General features: G+C 42.4%; 2 protein-coding genes across 3 annotated transcripts; one reads left to right on the plus strand and one right to left on the minus strand.

The window, feature by feature from the left end:
• Positions 1 to 3,087: 3,087 nt before the first annotated feature.
• On the plus strand, positions 3,088 to 7,073 carry ostf1 (osteoclast stimulating factor 1; the record flags this gene model as incomplete). The annotated part of the gene is given in 11 exon segments (NM_001201004.1): positions 3,088 to 3,225; positions 3,785 to 3,831; positions 3,920 to 3,970; positions 4,063 to 4,126; positions 4,323 to 4,376; positions 4,489 to 4,596; positions 6,043 to 6,092; positions 6,237 to 6,315; positions 6,520 to 6,618; positions 6,703 to 6,731; positions 6,733 to 7,073. Coding segments are annotated over 11 exon segments (720 nt in total). The 3' UTR covers positions 6,838 to 7,073.
• Positions 7,074 to 10,115: 3,042 nt separating this feature from the next.
• Positions 10,116 to 16,571, minus strand: pdlim5a (PDZ and LIM domain 5a). 2 transcript variants are annotated; one of them, XM_017451753.3, is made up of 9 exons: positions 16,479 to 16,571; positions 16,281 to 16,386; positions 15,779 to 15,930; positions 13,365 to 13,401; positions 12,520 to 12,539; positions 12,373 to 12,408; positions 11,967 to 12,136; positions 11,773 to 11,812; positions 10,116 to 11,301 (listed from the first exon to the last, which is right to left on the minus strand). In XM_017451753.3, exons 2-9 carry the CDS (start codon positions 16,377 to 16,379, stop codon positions 11,205 to 11,207), a joined length of 651 nt encoding a protein of 216 aa, XP_017307242.1. In that variant the 5' UTR covers positions 16,380 to 16,386; positions 16,479 to 16,571; the 3' UTR covers positions 10,116 to 11,204. The 2 variants fall into 2 exon arrangements, with proteins under 2 accessions (XP_017307242.1, XP_053530435.1); XM_053674460.1 differs by having other exon boundaries at positions 16,281 to 16,383; positions 16,479 to 16,561.
• Positions 16,572 to 18,919: the final 2,348 nt, after the last annotated feature.

Below are 18,919 nucleotides of genomic sequence, written 5' to 3' on the forward strand. Positions count from 1 at the left end.
CAAAAATAACCCAACATCATCACATTAAATTAGCATGCACCACAAACTCCACTGCTAATAGAATTCAACATCTATCCCAAACGCTAGGGTTAGAAGAGTTCTCTTTAGGGTTCGGAGTAAAAGTGATGGTCAGTTAGTGGACGATGTTACACAGATACCCGTCACAGGACACAAAAACATTTGCACATCTAACGATCTTCATGAATCGGCAGGAAGTCATATTGCCTGTTGCAGAGTTCAGGATGCGACCGTGAAAACGTGACATTCTGGTAAAACGCCGTGAACAAGCAACACACGGTCATGGCAAAACTTTTCTTGTGTAAAAGTTTTATTTTTATTACGTTATGAGTTATAAGTTATGTGAGACATTGATTGAACACTGAGTGTGTGTGTGTGTGTGTGTGTGTGTGAGTGTCGTGTAAGTGTGAGTGTGAGTGTGTCTGTAAGTGTGTGAGTGAGTGTGCAAGTGTGTGAGTGTGCAAGTGTGTGAGTGTGTAAGTGTATGAGTGTGTGAGTGTGTGAGTGTGTAAGTGTGAGTGTGTAAGTGTGAGTGTTTGTGTGTGAGTGTGTGTGTGAGAGTGTGTGTACGGGTGGTGTCAGTGTGAACACGGGGTTGCAGGAGTTCATGTTGTAGTTAATGCTTTAAAATCATATGTTGGAGTAGGACGCGAAGTTGGACCTAGTGTGCGCGCGTCCCCGAGCGAGTTCCCTTCTCCCCCTGAATCCGCGTCCCCGAGCAGTGACCCTGACTTCGCCGCACTCAGGCTTGAGCTGCTGGCTTCACTGAGGAAGGACATCATCGATATTTTTAAAAAGGAGTTTCAAGCGATGTTCAGGTCCATGCGCTGTCTACTATCCAGCCTGACCTGCAGGCCGTGAAAACACAGCAGGCTGGTGATAAAGTCGCTGCCGAGGCTACCATATCAACACTGCAAGGTACTGTTGCGGAAATGGGGCACGCTCTCTCCGGTTGCACCGATGACATAGTTCATATGAAGACTACTGTCGAGTCTCTCACTGCGACCGTGACTGAATTAGAGAATAAATGTGAGGATTTGGAGTCGAGGTCACGGCGCAATAGCGTTAGGATAGTCGGAGTTCCAGAGGGCGCTGACGCCTATACAACCCGCTGCTGTAGCGGCCTTGTTAAAAGAGGCGTCTGGTCTGGAGAAGGTGCCGGTTCTGGACCGGTCTCACCGGACCCTTCAGCCGAAGCCCAAGCCTGGTGAACGACCACGAGCTATTGTGTGCAGATTCCACTATCACAGTGGCTGTGTTGATATTTTACGCCGTGCGAGAGAGATCCAGTGGATTAAAGTGAGGGATTTGACCATCTCCGTTTTCCCTGACTACACAGCCAAGACAGCCCGGGCCCGGGCCGCGTTTAATGAGGTTCGGCGTCAACTTCGTGGTATTGAGGGCGCTCGCTGTGGAATACTTCACCCGGCTCGGCTTCGCATTACATATAACGGTGTTCAGAAGGACTTTATTTCAGCGGAGGAAGCAGGAGACTACGATAACTCTTGATATCGGGGTGAACTGCATCACCTATATAGTGGAGTTTTTTTCATTTTTTATTCTTTTTTGCACTCGACCTTCCAGCTCTACAGAATTCGGATTCTTATTGAAGATATTGTCATGCATTACTTTGTCTAGATTTTGCGGTCTCACTCCTCTTAAATCTCTTCTGTATTAATGTGCTTCTGTGTTTTGATGCTCTGACTGAGTTAGAGTTTACTTCATTTTATTAGTGTTGTTTCCTCATCTTTACGTGCTACACTGTTATATTATTTTACAAGTCTTTAAAAGGTAAGGACATTATATTTGTTAAAGTGCGCAGACTATTTATCAGATTTGAAGTCAGTAGGGGACTTTTCTCTTACTGGAATTTTTTTTGTTTAGGTAATTTAGTTGGTTAGTTTGGCTTACTCTTTGAGTTGTTTTCACATTGTGGACAACTCTTGGTGGGAAACACTGCTGTCTCCCTTTGTTTTATGGAGACTTTGGGTGTGTTGGGGGGGGGGGGGGGGGGGGGGGGGTCCCACTCCGGCTGGGACAGGCACGCCTTTAAGATCTATTTGTTGGAACGTCAGAGGTAATCCTGTCAAGAGATCTAAGGTTTTTACATATTTGAAACGTCTTCCACTCGACCTTTAATTTGAAAGTAGGAGGGGTCGCTATTTTAATTGACAAAAGGTTACAGTTTTCGTCCACTAACGCTATCGCTGATGTGAACGGTAGATATATTATAGTTGCTGGTACTCTAATGCAAAGACAGGTATTGTATATGCTCCTAACTTAGATGATTTTTAAATTTATTTATTTATCTAATTAATTAATTAATTAATTAATTAATTTGTTTATTTATTATTATTATTATTAATTTTTTTATAAATGGCATCCCTTTATTGTATACTTTATGGAGCTACAGACACTTCCCACTTAAATTTTTGTGCCTGTTCTTGGGATTTATAATATTTATATAACCAGCGACAGTTATTGCGTAGCCATGATGAGCCGGGGCGGGGGGGGGGGGGGGGGCTCATCTTAAAATGCTTTTAATTTAGTTTTCCTTGGTTTGGTTTGGTTTTTTTTGTTTTTTGTTTTCTTCTTCTCAATGAAATATTTGGGAAAGGGAAGGAGGAGAGAAGAGAAAAGGTAAATGAATCACATGTAAATTAATCACATGAATATGAATCACATGAAAATGAATCACATGAAAATGAATCACATGTAAATGAAAATGAATAAATAAATAATACATTTAAAAAATCATTTGTAAGTGTAAGTTCTGACCCACTCTGTGTCTTCATCACCGCCTCACAGAGGACTGTGGACTACTGCAGGTGAAGATCCGGACCTGCTGCAGGTGAAGATCCGTACCTGCTGCAGGTGAAGATCCGGACCTCACACATTCCTCCGCGCGCAGTTGTGAAATGATGCGCATGCGCAGTCCACAGTAGACGACGCTTGTCCAGAAGAGTAGCGCGCGGAGCAGGTCCACCCGCTACACCGTGAACGCGCACAACGCGGTGATGTCGCGCATGCGCACGGAGCCACTTCCGCATTGTGCGCTTCCTCATTGCTGGCTGCGCCCAGTCTCCGTTTATCACTTTATTAAACATTAACTGTAATAATTTAACTGTAATAAACATTATTAAATTCGCTCAGGTTTCTCACAGTGAGGCATAATGTCAAAACCTCCACCAAAACCCGCCAAACCAGGTGAGTTTCACAGCTTTAAATACAGATACAGTCGATTAAAGTGTACTACATGGTTATTGAGGGGACTAGTTGAGTGTTCTAACAGATATTAGAGTCATTACACAGCGTGAAGAAGTGTACACACTCTGCTCTGTGCTTTATAACTGTAAATAATAAACATCAGATCTTTAACTGGAATATTAATCATGTTTACTCTGCACACCTCATCTCATCTCCACTCAACACTTCACTTCCGGGATCTGAAACACATGACTAACTCCTATTCACAGAGTAACATAGACTTCATTCACTTTATTTACTAAGTGTAATAAACTACAAAGTGTGTGTGTGTGTTTGTGTACTTCCCTAGTTAATAAGAATGTGGAGAATGAAGTGATAAACTGTGTGTCTGGTGGCGGTAATGGCACCGTGTGTGTGTGTGTGTGTTTGAGGTCGAGAGAGAGCAGGTTTGAGCATGCTCACAGTGAGGTTTTATACAGCGGTGTCAAAGAAAGTAGCTGCTATCTACCATGTTCCACATTTTGTGTGTGTGTGTGTGTGTGTGTGTGTGTGTTTACAGGTCAGGTGAAAGTGTTCAGGGCTTTGTTTACCTTTGACCCTCGGACGGTGAGTTGAATGAAACATGACATGAAACTTTTAACCGGTCAGTTTATGACCTTTGACCTTTGAGTTTATGTGTCTTTGTGTGTTGCAGCCTGACGAGCTTTACTTTGAGGAGGGAGACATCTTATACATCTCAGACACAGTAAGACAGACACACACACAGACACACACACACACACACACACACAGTAAGCAAGATATAGTGTGTAATGTGTGCTTTCTCTGTGTGTATAGAGCGATAGTAACTGGTGGAAGGGAACATGCCGAGGAAGAACTGGTCTCATTCCCAGTAATTATGGTAAGACACACACACACACACAGCTCTAACATGTCAGGTCTAAGTAGGTTGAGCGAGAGAGAGAGATATTTAGATATACTATTTGGGACAGTACACCACACACTGAGGGCAGTGTGGTTAACTCTGTACATATATATGTGTGCGTGTGCGTGTGTGTGTGTGTGTGTGTGTGTGTGTGTGTGTGTTTATCTTGCAGTGGCGGAACAGGCGGAGTCTATCGACAACCCAATGCATGAAGCGTCCAAGAGAGGTGTGACATCACAACACATTACATGATCCTCACACATATGCAGCATGCCCAGTTTGACGTGTGTGTGTGTGTGTGTGTGTGTGTGTGTGTGTGTGTGTGTGTGTGTGTGTAGGGAATCTGAGCTGGCTCAGGGAGTGTTTGGACAATAAGGTGGGCATTAATGGACTGGATAAAGCAGGGAACACAGCGCTGTACTGGGGCTGCCACGGGGGACACAGAGGTACGTGACTACACACACACACACACACACACACGTAGAGAACTGCTTCTCGAACCAGCAAAAGACCCAGATAAGGAACATCACCATGGCTGCCTTCAGATATTTTACTGCAAGCAGCAGAATACAGTTATATTTTATTCAAGCCACATTCAGTATTCCCTGTAAGCGTTCAGTATTCCCTGTAAGCGTTCAGTATTCCCTGTGAGTGTTCAGTATTCCCTGTGAGCGTTCAGTATTCCCTGTAAGCGTTCAGTATTCCCTGTAAACGTTCAGTATAACATTCAGTATTCCCTGTAAGCATGCATGAAGGTTGGAGCAGGTTCCCCCTCAGTAAGGCACACAGCAGGAACAGACTGCAGATACACATGTACTGCCTTTAACTGATTTGGAGTGATATAAGAACATTTCCTCCAAGCATCTGCATTATTCAGAGCAGGACAGTGACTTTTTACTAAACTCAACCCTGCTGTACAGTTCAGCAGAACAGCCTTTAACTGTAATCCATACTGGACAGTTTCCTAAGCCCAGAACACGTCAGCTGAAAGACCTCTGCACTGGTGTCTCATTGTTCAGTGGTCTTTAGCTCTTCAGTGGCCGACCCCTGGGTTAACCCCGTGCACGATGTAAGCACTGAGCATTATAATAAGGGCTTCAAGTGCAGCACGGTGTGTCCCAGTTCCTTTCCTGAATGTGGAAGCCTGCTTTACATTTCTGTGTTTATAGTCAAATTAGCGTATGTTCCTATCTGATAACGTGACGTTACACTGGTGAAAATGGCTCCATAGTGGTGACACTTCACCCCGTGGGAGTACCTCACCTGTCAGAGATTAATGACTGGGTAGATGATCTGAAGTTGTGCCCGAGGTTAGCTACATTAGTATTATTATTAACTACTCTGCTTTCTCTGAAGGTGTTGCTGAAGAGCGTTTGCTTCTCTGCAGGTCATTATAACAGGTTTCTACAGGAAACACGGCAGAGTTCGAGCTCAGTCAGAAAGTTAGCAGTTTGGGTATCAGGTGCGAGTTCGTATCCTAGATACAGCTCTGGATCGGGGGAAGTTCGAGGGCTTTATGTCCACAAAATTATATCTCTATGATCACTTGAAACATGAGTGGGTTCAAACAAAATGTGCCGTGTTCTGAGTTGTGTAACACGTCTAGATGTAAATATGAGGAAATGAAGCTGAAATTCTGATCCGTCACCGCGTTCATCTTTTTATCCCAAACTCAAATATCTTCAGTGTTCAGAACAACGAGCAGAGCTGGTCCTGCTGTTCCAACACTCTCAGAGAGGACTTAAATACATACGCCCACACACACACACACACACACACACATACATACATACATACATACATACATACATACATACATACCTGTACGTACATACATACATACATACATACATAAAAGCTCTGTAATGTATATTGTGTGTGTGTGTGTGTAGATGTGGTGGAGCTGCTACTTTCCCAGCCAAATTGTGAGGTTAATCAGCAGGTGAGTAATAATAATAATCATAATCATAATAATAATAATAAATCATGAGTTGTGTGTAATTAAAATATCTCATGATTGTTTTATTAAACTTTAGTAACTTTTTCCATGGTTGTGTGTGTGTGTGTGTGTGGTGTGTGTACGCAGAATAAACTGGGAGACACAGCTCTGCACGCTGCTGCCTGGAAAGGATATTCAGACATTGTGGAAATGCTTTTAAACAAGAGTACGTCTCTCTGTCTCTCTCTCTCTCTCACACACACACACACACACACACACACACACACACACACACCCCTCTGTAGTCTGTGTGTGTAGTGTAAAGAGTTTAGTCCCCATTCTTTCTGGATAATCCTAAACCCTTTCCCTTAAGATGAGTAATGTATATATGTATGCATATGTGTGTGTGTGTGTGTGTGTGTGTGTGTAGACGCCAGGACAGATGTGTTGAATAATGAGAAGAAGACGGCTCTGCAGATGGCCACTAACGCTCAGTCTGCGTCTCTACTGAAGAGGAAGCAGGGCAGCGGTGAGGCTCTAATGTGCACTGACATTAAAACACTAGCAGTTAAACACTAACACTATATATAATGTGTGTGTGTGTGTGTTGCAGTGATCACGCGCACACACAGCAATGCTGAGGAGTATCTGGATGATGAAGACTCTGACTGAGAGACCAAAAGGAGCATTAACAACATTCCATCACCAAATACTGTGTGTGTGTGTGTGTGTGTGTGTGTGTGTCTGAGAGAGAAATCAGTTGCAGCATCTAAATTAAACTTAAATCCACAATAACGTTGTTTCTATACCAGTTTGTTGAAAACATGCTGCTTATGATAAACATACTTCTGTGTGTGTGTGTGTGTGAGTGTGTGAGTGAGAGAGATTATTTTGTACTAACAGAGCTTGAGAGTTTGTATGTTATTTGGATTTTAAAGCTTTAATAACTATGCTAATAAAACACTTTACACTTGTGTGTATAAACGTTCGGCTCGTCTCTCAGTCACATCTTTACAGACTAAACCCCTATTCAGATGGGATTAGTTGCCCATCTGGAGGTGTGTGGTGTAATAACGTGAGTCGTGTCAGTAATATTTTACAGACGGAGCGTGTCAGGAAAGATCACGGTGTCTTTTACCTCCTATGATGAACTTGATAACGGGTTTTTCTTCAGTCTGGAGACTCCGGAGACGCAGCATTCTGGCTGCGGTTCAGTTTGATTTATTTAGCACTTAACAGTGCATGTTGTCACAAAGCAGCTTTACAGAAGTCAGGTTATGGATTTACTGTGGTGCTTTTCTAGAATTTTCTATATTTGCATACGTATGACCTATAGTGCCTTTCATTAATATTGGCACCCTTGGTGAGCAAAGAAGGCTGTGAAAATTTGTCTTTATTGTTTAACCTTTTGTTCAAAGAATTCACAGAAATACTCTTCTCTCATGGATATCAAACAGTTGCAAACAACACAGGTTTATCACAAAAAAAAACTTGGTTAAATATAGGTGTGCAATAATTATTGGCACCCTTTTAGTCTTTCAAGCACCACTGTAGACTTAGATCCGTACTGAGCAAGTCTGAGGAATCACTCTGTTGTGGGTGAGAGCAGATAGTGTAATTATGAGTCATTACTCTTTCACAGCTGTACACTGGAGAGTCACAGCACTAAGTGTGTTGAAAGAGTCTTCACGGTCAGACTTCAAGGGGTTATTTTTAAATTTAGAAGATCAAAGTGAAGTTACACGCTGTATAAAGAATAAGACTTGAGTGTAAAAAGTTCTCAAAGATAATGAGTTCCTACCACAGCTTCAGACGACAGAGGTTATGGTCAAGTGACCTATTAGCTATCAAGGTTGGCCGTGCCCCCTACCTCAAGCTTTTATAATGAAGATCACCTGAAATCAGTGAGTATAAAAATGAAGTGTGTAATACACATGGAGTGTTTTAGGTGAAAAACGTGTGAACATGAAGACACTCACATTAAACACTCCATGTGTACCACACACACACACACACACACACACACTTTATATACACTAGGATTCTCCGTGATTTATACACAGATCACTTATCCTGAAGGAATCCATCAAAATTAACACACATCTCCGACTACATTACCTGAAAACTAATCCCATCCAAATAGTAATTTATCTAGCAAATTTCAAAACTATATCCACCCAATCTGTGCACATAATATATTTACTGTCTGCTTAGCACCTAAATTCGCAAACACGTGGATGCTAATGGAAGTCTTTTATCTAATCCAGTGATAATCTGATCTAATCTGGTGTCCATGTGTAAAATTTGCATGTTCAGGTAAATCAGACATGTTCCCCCTTAGCGTTAATGCACAGTATTTGGGTGATCTGATCAGTGTGAGGTTTTAAATCTGTATGGTTCTATTTAATCACTAAACATTAAACTCTCAGTTCCATGTAGCACATCATCCACACATTAACACAAGCAGCTCATTGCGGCTACTCCACTAATCTCCTTCCGCTTCCTGTTTTAACCACCACCTGCAGATTGTGTGTCTATTAAACAACACACTGTTTTTATTAGCAGTAATGGGAATATTCCGTCAGTCAGTTTACAGAAATACAGACGTGGGAGCAACATTTCCATCTGCAATACCGTCTCTAACCGCCAGATGGAAGCAAAACACAAGCGCCACGAGCGGTTCTCAAATGGAGCAGAAAAACTCGGACACTAATCCCGAGATCCGAACTCAAATAATCTAATCTACAACACCTCATTACTTTATACACAACACTTTGTTAGATTTAAATTGAGCTTCACGCAGTAAAGTCTTGTGTAAATAATCAGCGAGATCGATCGATCTCTCTCGCTCTGTGTGTGTGTGTGTGTGTGTGTGTGTGTGTGTGCGCGCGTGTGCGCGCGCGTTCGCCAGTCAGGAAAAGTGAGCTGTTGTAATCCTTCTGTATGTTTCCTTCTCGTCTAGAAAGTCTGGACATTTGTGTGATGCAGGTGTTACACACTTATGATTCTTTAGGGGAATTAGCCCCACTGAAGGTGATTGAATTATTTCACCTGTGATTGGTTAGAGAGAGAGAGAGAGAGAGAGAGAGAGAGAGAGAGAGAGAGAGAGAGAGAGAGAGAGAGAGAGAGAGTGTGTGTGTGTGCGCGCGCGTGTGAGAGAGAGAGAGAGAGAGAGAAAGAAACATTCTGAACAACAGAGATAAGTGGTTTGATACCGAGTACCAAAATATTAGAAAAGAATTAAGAAAATTATTGAATCAAAAACACAGAGAGCCTAACAGTGCTGAATTACGCCTTCGTTACTGTGAAACTTTAAGATGTTATAAATGTACACTCAGAATAAAAAAAGCTCAATACACGCAAACACAACTGACACTAGTGGAGGAGTCCATAAACACTAATAATATCTGGAAAAAATAAATAAATCTGAATCTGAATTAGCGATACAAAATGGTGACATATGGGTCAGGCACGTTAAATCACTTTATACACCAAATAACAATAACAACATAAATAAACAAAATACTATTACTGAAAAACTGAACACATTAGAATTGGCTATAAACCCCCTGGACTCCCCCATTACTGAGCAGGAACTTTCAAACACCTGAGGCACTCTCAAATACAAAAAAGCAAGTGGGCCTGATGGCGTGCCAAATGAAATGATTAAGCACACAAGCAAAAAATTCCAATTAGCCATTCTTAATTTATTCAACTTGATCCTGAGTGTAGGTTATTTCCCTTAAATCTGGACTCAAGGTTTTATAACACCCATTTTCAAACGTGGAGATAAATTCGACCTCTGATTTTGACTCAGAGGTCAAATTCCTGCTGCAGATGATCTGGTCCTGCTGTCCCCCAGTGTTCAGGGTCTACAGCAGAACCTGGACCTGCTACAGCAGTACTGTCAGATCTGGGCCCTGACACTCAACCTCAACAAGACCAAAACTATCATTTTTCTAAAAGGATCCAGATGTCAAGGAAACACATCACACTTCACTTTAGAGATACACACAATAGAAGGAGAACAAGCTAAAATTAATTTATTGTATCATCACAGAAAAAAAAGAAATCAACATCAAACCATTTCAAAATGTTAGCTAAGCTAACACAAAGCTATTTCATAACACATTCCGTACAGCTAACACATCGTGTTCATGAGTATCAGCCAGAAATATTATATATATATATATTGTATATTTATATGTGAGCACATTATTCACACACATACAAACATAAACACACACACCAGGCTAAAATCTAACTTTAAGGCAGGTAGTGCAGCTAGTCGTGCTAGCATGATGAGTAAATTCTGCTAGCATGCTAATCTCACTTCTGTATGTAACATTTAACTCCAACAGCAACGCCACTAATTATTTAATACATACTTTTATTCAGTGCTTCATTTTGTAGAGCGATAGCAGCTAACCACCATGCAACTGGCGATTTAGCTAATGTTCTGTTAGCCATGCCTCACATGAGTAATGCTGCATTTGACTAAAGGTCATAACTCAAATTTCACATCTCTGACTCAGAAAAGCAAAGAAAACCCCATCAACAGTAAATAAACATCACTTCAGCACTCTCAATGAGTTTATAGCAGCGTTTACTGTAGATCATGTTAGTGTAGATCACGTTAGTGTAGATCGCGTTACTGTAGATCACTCCACAACGGCGCATTTGCGGGTTAAATCTAGAACACTGTTATATTACAGTTCACTGTAAACTAAAGCTGGTTAATTTGCTGCTAACGAAACTTCCATGGAGGTGTTTAAGAGTTCACCCCACTTTAAAACTCAAACATTACACAATTCATCATTTAGTTCAGATCTCACTTCTGAGTTTAAGCTAAATGCAACAAGAATTACACACACACACACACACACACACACACACACACACACACACACACACACAGTTACACGCATACATATATACAGTTACACACACACACAAAGTTACACACACATACAGTTATACACACAGAGTTACACACACATATAGTTACACACACACAATTGCACACAGTTACACATAGAATCATACACACAATTACACATATACACACACACACATAATTACACACATACAGTTACACACACACAATTACACACACTAGATGAGACTGAGTACATTGAGGGTTTGAGCAGAAACTCCATGGTGCCAGTCTCTCAGTTTATGATACTGAGGTCCGACTTTAATCTTCATCTCTCTATTCAACACAGAGAGAGAGAGAGAGAGAGAGAGAGAGAGAGAGAGAGAGAGAGAGAGAGGTAGGACAGATGTAAGAAATAAGAAAGGACATAGGAAGTAAGACAAAGACCATTCAAAGCAGGGCAGGGTATGTAGAGAATGGGGAGGGGCTTATCACTGTATGTAGAGAATGATGAGGGCTTATCACTACGTAGAGAATAGGGAGGGGCTTATCACTGTATGTAGAGAATGGGGAGGAGTTTATCACTGTATGTACAGAATGGGGAGGGGCTTATCACTGTATGTAGAGAATGGGGAGGGGCTTATCACTGTATGTAGAGAATGGGGAGGGGCTTATCACTGTATGTAGAGAATGGGGAGGAGTTTATCACTGTATGTAGAGAATGGGGAGGAGTTTATCACTGTATGTAGAGAATGGGGAGGAGTTTATCACTGTATGTAGAGAATGGGGGAGGGGATTAACACTTACTTCACCGCATTCTTGTTCGAGACCATGTCCTCTGGCAAGGCTGCAGAGATACACACACCATTTAGAAACACACACACACCTTTACACCCCTCCCCTTCCAAGCACATATTTACATCCCCACTTATGGAAATCTTCATCTCTCTCTCTCTCTCTCTCTCACACACACACACATGCACACACACATACACACACACCCTCAGTTCCAGTGATCTGGGCAAGGATGTGGAATGAGCGTGACTGCGATGTCCCTGTTCTGGGTCTCCAGTCCTCCGTGTCCTCCATGATGCGTTTCCTGCTCGCATCAGCGTGAGATGCCTCATGGTAGAACCCAATATCTGTCTGTATGATGGGCTTGCGGATCACCCTATAAACACACACATACACACACACACGGAATCACACGGATCAGCACTGATCTAGTGCAGTAATACAGTGAACACATTAAGGGGTGTTTAGCTTTGGATGTTTCCATCAGAGAAACAACAATGGACTTTAGTAACTTCTCTACAAACCAGGAACAAATGTGGGAGGAGCTTGCTGTGCTGAATGTTGTGGATTGGTCATTAAAGCAGAACTGTGTGTGTTTTATTTTTTGCTTACCTGTTCACTGGAGGCTTAGGGACTGTAACACTAGTGCTGCAGGTGAAACACACACACACACACACACACACACAGTTAACACAGGTGTACAATATTACTAACATATACTAGCACACACACACACACACACACACACGTCATACTAACTTTGTTATTACGGTAGTTGTCTGTGGAGTGGAAAGAAGAGAAAAAGACATGAACATCATCATCTTCACCATCTTCACTATGCTCATGAAAACATGCAACTTTATATACAGAAATCAATTAAAAGTCCTCACAAAGATACTAAAACCGGCTTGTGTGCAAGTGTGTGTAATCGGAGATCTGTTTCTCTTGCCCAGTAATGTGCCTCTGAAAAACCACTTAATGTTTCTCTCTCTCTCTCTCTCTCTCTCTCTCTCTCTCTCTCTCACACACACACACACACACACACACACACACACACACACCAATACACTCCACAGATACATTTACCCTGTTCTAAATATATGTAATATCACACACTTTTGTACTACTATACTTGTGAGGACCTTCCACTGACAAAATCTTTAATGCAACTAATTAATGCTGTGCTACACCTAACTCTAGCTTTAACTCTAACTCTAACTCTAAGCTTAAATTTAACTCTAACTTTAACTTTAACATTAAATTTACTTTAACTCTAACTTTAATTCTAACTTTAACTCTAACTTTAACTATAACTTTAACATTAAATTTACTTTAACTCTAACATTAAATTTACTTTAACTCTAACATTAAATTTACTTTAACTCTAACATTAACTCTAACCCTAACTTTAACTCTGCCTTTTACCAGAGAAACCAAAAGGAAAACTGTAAGCTCTTTTCATTTTTAAAATAAAAGCTGCAGCCAAATGTCCCCACAAGATAAAGATGTGAAATAATCCTATCTTTGTGGGGACATTTGGTCTCCTATAAAAACATGGCCACACATGTACACACATGTGTGTGTGTGTGTGTGTGTTATCATACCTTCAGTGCTGCAGCAGGTTTGGGAACACTGGCTGCTCTGTAAACACACAAAACACCACAAACACAGTCAGATCCGTCACTACTGACACTAACGAGGACCTGTGAGGACCTGTGTCCCTGTTACAGAGTGTGGTCTTCATTTCATACATCACATGTCAACGATTCAGTAACAGATACCACAACACACACACACACACACACACACACACACACACACACACACACACAGGGTTCGGATGCCGCTGACATTAAGAAATTTGTTCTAATAATAAAATATTGTAATTAATCTGTCAGGTTTATTTACTTATCATTATTAAATATCAAATCAAATCAGACTCCAGGAAGAGCTTCATCACTGAGACCACTGATACCTGATCACACCTCCACCTGATCACACCTCCATCTGATCACACCTCCACCTGATCACACCTCCACCTGATCACACATCTGATCACACCTCCATCTGATCACACCTCCACCTGATCACACCTCCACCTGATCACACCTCCACCTGATCACACATCTGATCACACCTCCATCTGATCACACCTCCAGCTGATCACACATCTGATCACACCTCCACCTGATCACACCTCCATCTGATCACACCTCCACCTGATCACACCTCCACCTGATCACACCTCCATCTGATCACACCTCCAGCTGATCACACATCTGATCACACCTCCATCTGATCACACCTCCACCTGATCACACCTCCACCTGATCACACCTCCACCTGATCACACATCTGATCACACCTCCACCTGATCACACCTCCAGCTGATCACACATCTGATCACACCTCCACCTGATCACACCTCCATCTGATCACACCTCCACCTAATTATACCTTCATCTGATCACACCTCCACCTGATTATACCTCCACCTGATCACAAATCTGATCACACCTCCACCTGATCAAACCTCTATTTGATCACACCTCCATATGATCACACCTCCACCTGATCACAGATCTGATCACAGCTCCACCTGATCACACTTCCATCTGTTCACACCTCCACCTGATCACACATCTGATCACACCTCCACCTGATCACACCTCCACCTGATCACAGATCTGATCACAGCTCCACCTGATCACACTTCCATCTGTTCACACCTCCACCTGATCACACATCTGATCACACCTCCATCTGATCACACATCCAACTGATCACACCACCAGCTGATCACACCTCCATCTGATTACTCCGCCATCTGATCACACCACCAGCTGATCACACCTCCATCTGATTACTCCGCCATCTGATCACACCACCAGCTGACCACACCTCCATTTGATTAAACCTCCATCTGATTACTCCGCCATCTGATCACACTTCCACCTGATCAAACCTCCACATAACCACACCTCCATCTGATCACACTTTCTCTTAATTACACCTCCATTCCTCCACCTGATGATGCTTCTGCATAAGATGTCTCCGCCTCTCCAAGCCCTATGTCTAAGAACATCACTGATCTTTTATTCTTCTCCACAGAGGTCTCCACTCTTCCAGGAAATGATTTGGTCTCACTGTCAGTCCTGCTATCGTCTAATAACTTACTGCTTTCAGCTGTGTGTAGTTTCTGTTCTTTTTAAAATGTGTATATTCCCTGTGTAGTCCAGGTTTTAGGAGGTGGCGTAATGTAGTTTCAGTTGTCTTCAGTATATCTGAATTAAGACAATCTCAGGAGAGAAGAACAAGAAGAACAGTATGTTCACCCTGTAAAGCCAGCAGAACAATAACTTTTTATCGCATTTTTCCAAAGATTTAGGATGTTTTGCAGCAGATGTTGTAAGTGTGGATCCAGAGACAGGTGAAATCAAAGAATATTTGCTCCGTTTTCTCCAGTGGCACCTTATTCCATCTCGCTGCTCAGTGAGTGTTATTGTAAGTCAGTAAGATGACCAGATGGTGGCGTGGTGACACAGCACTGCCTCTGAAGCTCGTCCCAGATGCCTGCTGGACAGCATGTTTATAGATGTAGTGCTACTTTAGAAGTTCTCTGACTTATGGCAGTGATGCAACCAGCCGTGTTCTGTTTCAGACATAAACCTAAAGAATACTAGAAATGGAAGAGTTCTGCAAAAACACACGGAGAAAAATATCTAATGAAGTCAGTAACGCTGTAGACGTCCACTGTGAGGTCACTGACCAACTGTTCTGGGTTTCCAATCAGTGCCATAACATCATCCAGTGTCACCTGAGATATATTATATACCTATAAACCTTTTAAGTCTATTTTCACCATAGTTCTGGTTGGTGTGTGTGTGTGTGTGTGTGTGTGTGTGTGTGTGTGTTTGTGTGGGTGCGTGAGTGTGTGTGTGCGTGCAAGTGGGTGGGTACGTGTGAGTGTGTGTGTGTGTGTGTGTGTGTGTGTGTGTGTGTGTGTATACGTGTGTACCTCTGCAGTGTGAGTTTCAGGTTGCCTTTACATTCCTTGATCTTGTTTTGAGCCTCCAGATGATTCAGTTCCTCTGTTTTGAGGTCTCCTATGGAGATGACAGCGTCACCAATGGCAACACCCGCTTTAACCGCCTTACCACCGTCTGTCAGCTAACACACACACACACACACACACACACACACGGAGTAGGAAAATCAATCAGGGAGCTCTTTTCATCAGCCCTTGGCAAAATGGCATCATGAGAATTACAGTCATACCAGAGAGGACCAGAAGAGTGTGTGATGTCAGAGTGTGTATTAATCTGTAACCGATACATTTACAGAGAGACAGGCAGGCAGAGAGAGAGAGAGAGAGAGAGAGAGAGAGAGAGAGAGAGAGAGAGAGAGAAAGTGAGAGGCAGAGACAGTGAGACAAAAACATAGACAGAAATATGGACAATTAACTCTGTGTGTGTGTGTGTGTGTGTGTGTGTGTGTGTGTGTGTGTGTGTGTGTCTCACTCGTGAGATGGTGAGTGGCATGCTGAAGTCTTTTCCACCCTGTAGTCTGAAACCCCACGGTCCGGGACCGGTTAACTCCACTGTGTAGAGATCACTCATAGTGCTGCTGAAAACACACAAACACAAATTCACTCAAACACACTAACTGAAACTGCAGCAGTGTTAAATGCAGCAGTAAAATAGTGGATGGGGTGTTACCTGCAGAGTGTGTGTGTGTGTGTGTGCTGATCCTCCACGGGACAGCTGAGGAACACAGAGAGGGGCTTTAATATACTTACATCACACAGCAGGGGGAGGGGTGTGTGTGTGTGTGTGTGTGTGTTGGGGGTTAAGCTTACACACTGATATTTTAAGAAGTGTAATGCGGTAAAACAGAGCAAGAACACAAAACACACAATGGTACACAGTTAAAACATTTGTGTGTGTGTGTGTGTGTGTGTGTGTGTGTGTGTGTGTGTGTGTGTGTGTGTGTGTAGGGGTTATATGTTGTAAGTGGTCTAAAGTGAAAGGGTGTTAAAAAATACAACGCATGTAATTGTTGATACTGTGAAGTTTATTGTAAGGAGAAATATGTTTGTGTAACATGAAGAGAGGGAATAGAGAGAGAGAATAAATAGAGGGAATAGAGAGTGAGGAGAGAGGGAATAAAGAGAGGGAATAGAGAGTGAGGGAATAGAGAGAGAATAGAGAGAGGGAATAGAGAGAGAATAAAGGAGAGAATAAAGAGAGGGAATAAAGAGTGGGAATAAAGAGAGGGAATAGAGAGTGAGAGAAAAGAGAGAGAGAATAAAGAGAGGGAATAAATAGAAGGAATAAAGGGAGAGAATAAAGAGAGAGAATAAAGAGGGAATAGAGAGTGAGGGATAGAGAGAGAGAATAGAGAGAGAGAATAGAGAGAGAATAAAGAGAGGGAATAAATAGAAGGAATAAAGGGAGAGAATAAAGAGAGAGAATAAAGAGGGAATAGAGAGTGAGGGATAGAGAGAGAGAATAGAGAGAGAGAATAAAGAGAAGGATGGTGAGGGAACGAGTGTGTATAGCTGCTATAACTTAAGTGACAACAGGAAATTTCCACAGTTTAAATGTAAGTATAAACGATTGTTCTTTAATAAGATAATAATTGTAGCCACTGGCGATGGCAGTGGTATTAGAGCTGTAACATGCTTGGGGACATGCTGTTATAGGAAAATAATCAACTTAACATTAACTCTGCTTCATGACAGGATGCAGCACACCACCACCAGCGTGGATTATGTTCCTATAGGAAAGGTTAGGACCAGAACTAGAGAAACCGGGAGGAAACCCACACAGACAGAACCGGGAAGAACACGTGGAACTCCACACACAGGAACGCTCCATCAATTGGAATAGATGTTAGCTTTATCTTACTGTTTAGTCCACATAGGCCATGGCAGTGTTTGGACAATGACTTTAGGAAGCTCAAGACTCACCAGGATCCTGTGAAGCTCAAAGAGAAGAACTTTATACTAGAAAAGTCTGCAGGCGAGAGGGACTACCAGTGACCTTTAGTCAGAATTAAAAACACTCGATCAGCGTATTCACCTGGGCACATGGTAGCGGACAACACTGGGCATCTTCTCTGCAGAACTGAAACACTCAGTGTAGTGATGGCACCATGGCTAGTTACTTCATCCACACAGTGAACAGTGAACTTCTTGCATATGTTCCCGCTAGTGACTCAGTGGTTAAAGATTTAGAATGTTGAATCCTAGAACAAGACATTAACCTTCTAACTGCTGTATCCTGTCTCAACTGCACGTTTCTTTTTTTTGAAAAGCACCTGCCAAATGAGGTAAATGAGCTTTTCCATAACTTATCCCTGGGCTACAGGTGCTCTTGCATGCCTCCACTCCCTGTGGAGTATTAATGCGATGATGTTCAGGGTGGTTTGGCCAGTAACAGTGGTGCACACATTAAAACTGGGCTGATCAGACTTCAGGAGCTTCACTCTCTTACAGGCCACGAGGAGACTTTGAGGAATGCATATTTCTGATCTCTGTCTTCCTAATCCTTTGGGTGGTCTGTGTGGGTCTCTCATATAACATCTGGTGAAGCTTCTCAGTGATTCTTGGCTATCAACCTCAGCAGTGTGCCCTAAAATCTGATCAAAGCACCACACCTGTTAGGGTGTGTTAGAAGACCACGCAGATCTCTTCAGCCAGGACATGAAGCAGACTTAACTCAATAGAACAAATGAATCACGTGAAGTATTCTCTGACGTGACTTTATTTAGTCTAAGTGCCTCAGGATAGCACAAAGTGTAATCCACAACCACCAGAACATATTTGTGAGCTCACAGCAGTATCCTAATGGCTCCATGCTGACGCAGTGATTAGGAGGGGCACAAGGAGATCCGGTGGAAATGTTGGTGTTTAAATGTCTAACAGGTGTGGTACTACTGGCAGAGACTCCAGAACTCAATGTCCAAGGACAGTCAGTGGAACTGATCCCATAGCCTCTTGCTAGTGCTCCTGGGGGTGAGTGAGAGTAGTGATCTTGGACCACTGCAGAACTAGCAGAAAGTGTTTAGGTGGACTTCTCTGGGTAGTTGAGGAGATGGACGCTTATGAAGAAATATTCAGAAAGAAGTGGCTGCTGTGTGCAGAAATGTTTTATTT

Source organism: Ictalurus punctatus, chromosome 22, assembly GCF_001660625.3.
Source record: "Ictalurus punctatus breed USDA103 chromosome 22, Coco_2.0, whole genome shotgun sequence".
NCBI lineage: Eukaryota > Metazoa > Chordata > Actinopteri > Siluriformes > Ictaluridae > Ictalurus > Ictalurus punctatus.

What these genes read in the sequence shown, in the direction of transcription:
- pdlim5a (XM_017451753.3), bottom strand. Translation starts at nt 16,379, where the DNA reads ATGAGTGATCTCTACACAGTGGAGTTAACCGGTCCCGGACCGTGGGGT. An exon ending in ACAACTACCGTAATAACAAA is followed by an intron (nt 12,409 to 12,519) that starts GTTAGTATGACG and finishes TTTCACCTGCAG; the next exon opens with CACTAGTGTTACAGTCCCTA. An exon ending in CCTAAGCCTCCAGTGAACAG is followed by an intron (nt 12,137 to 12,372) that starts GTAAGCAAAAAA and finishes GTGTGTTTATAG; the next exon opens with GGTGATCCGCAAGCCCATCA.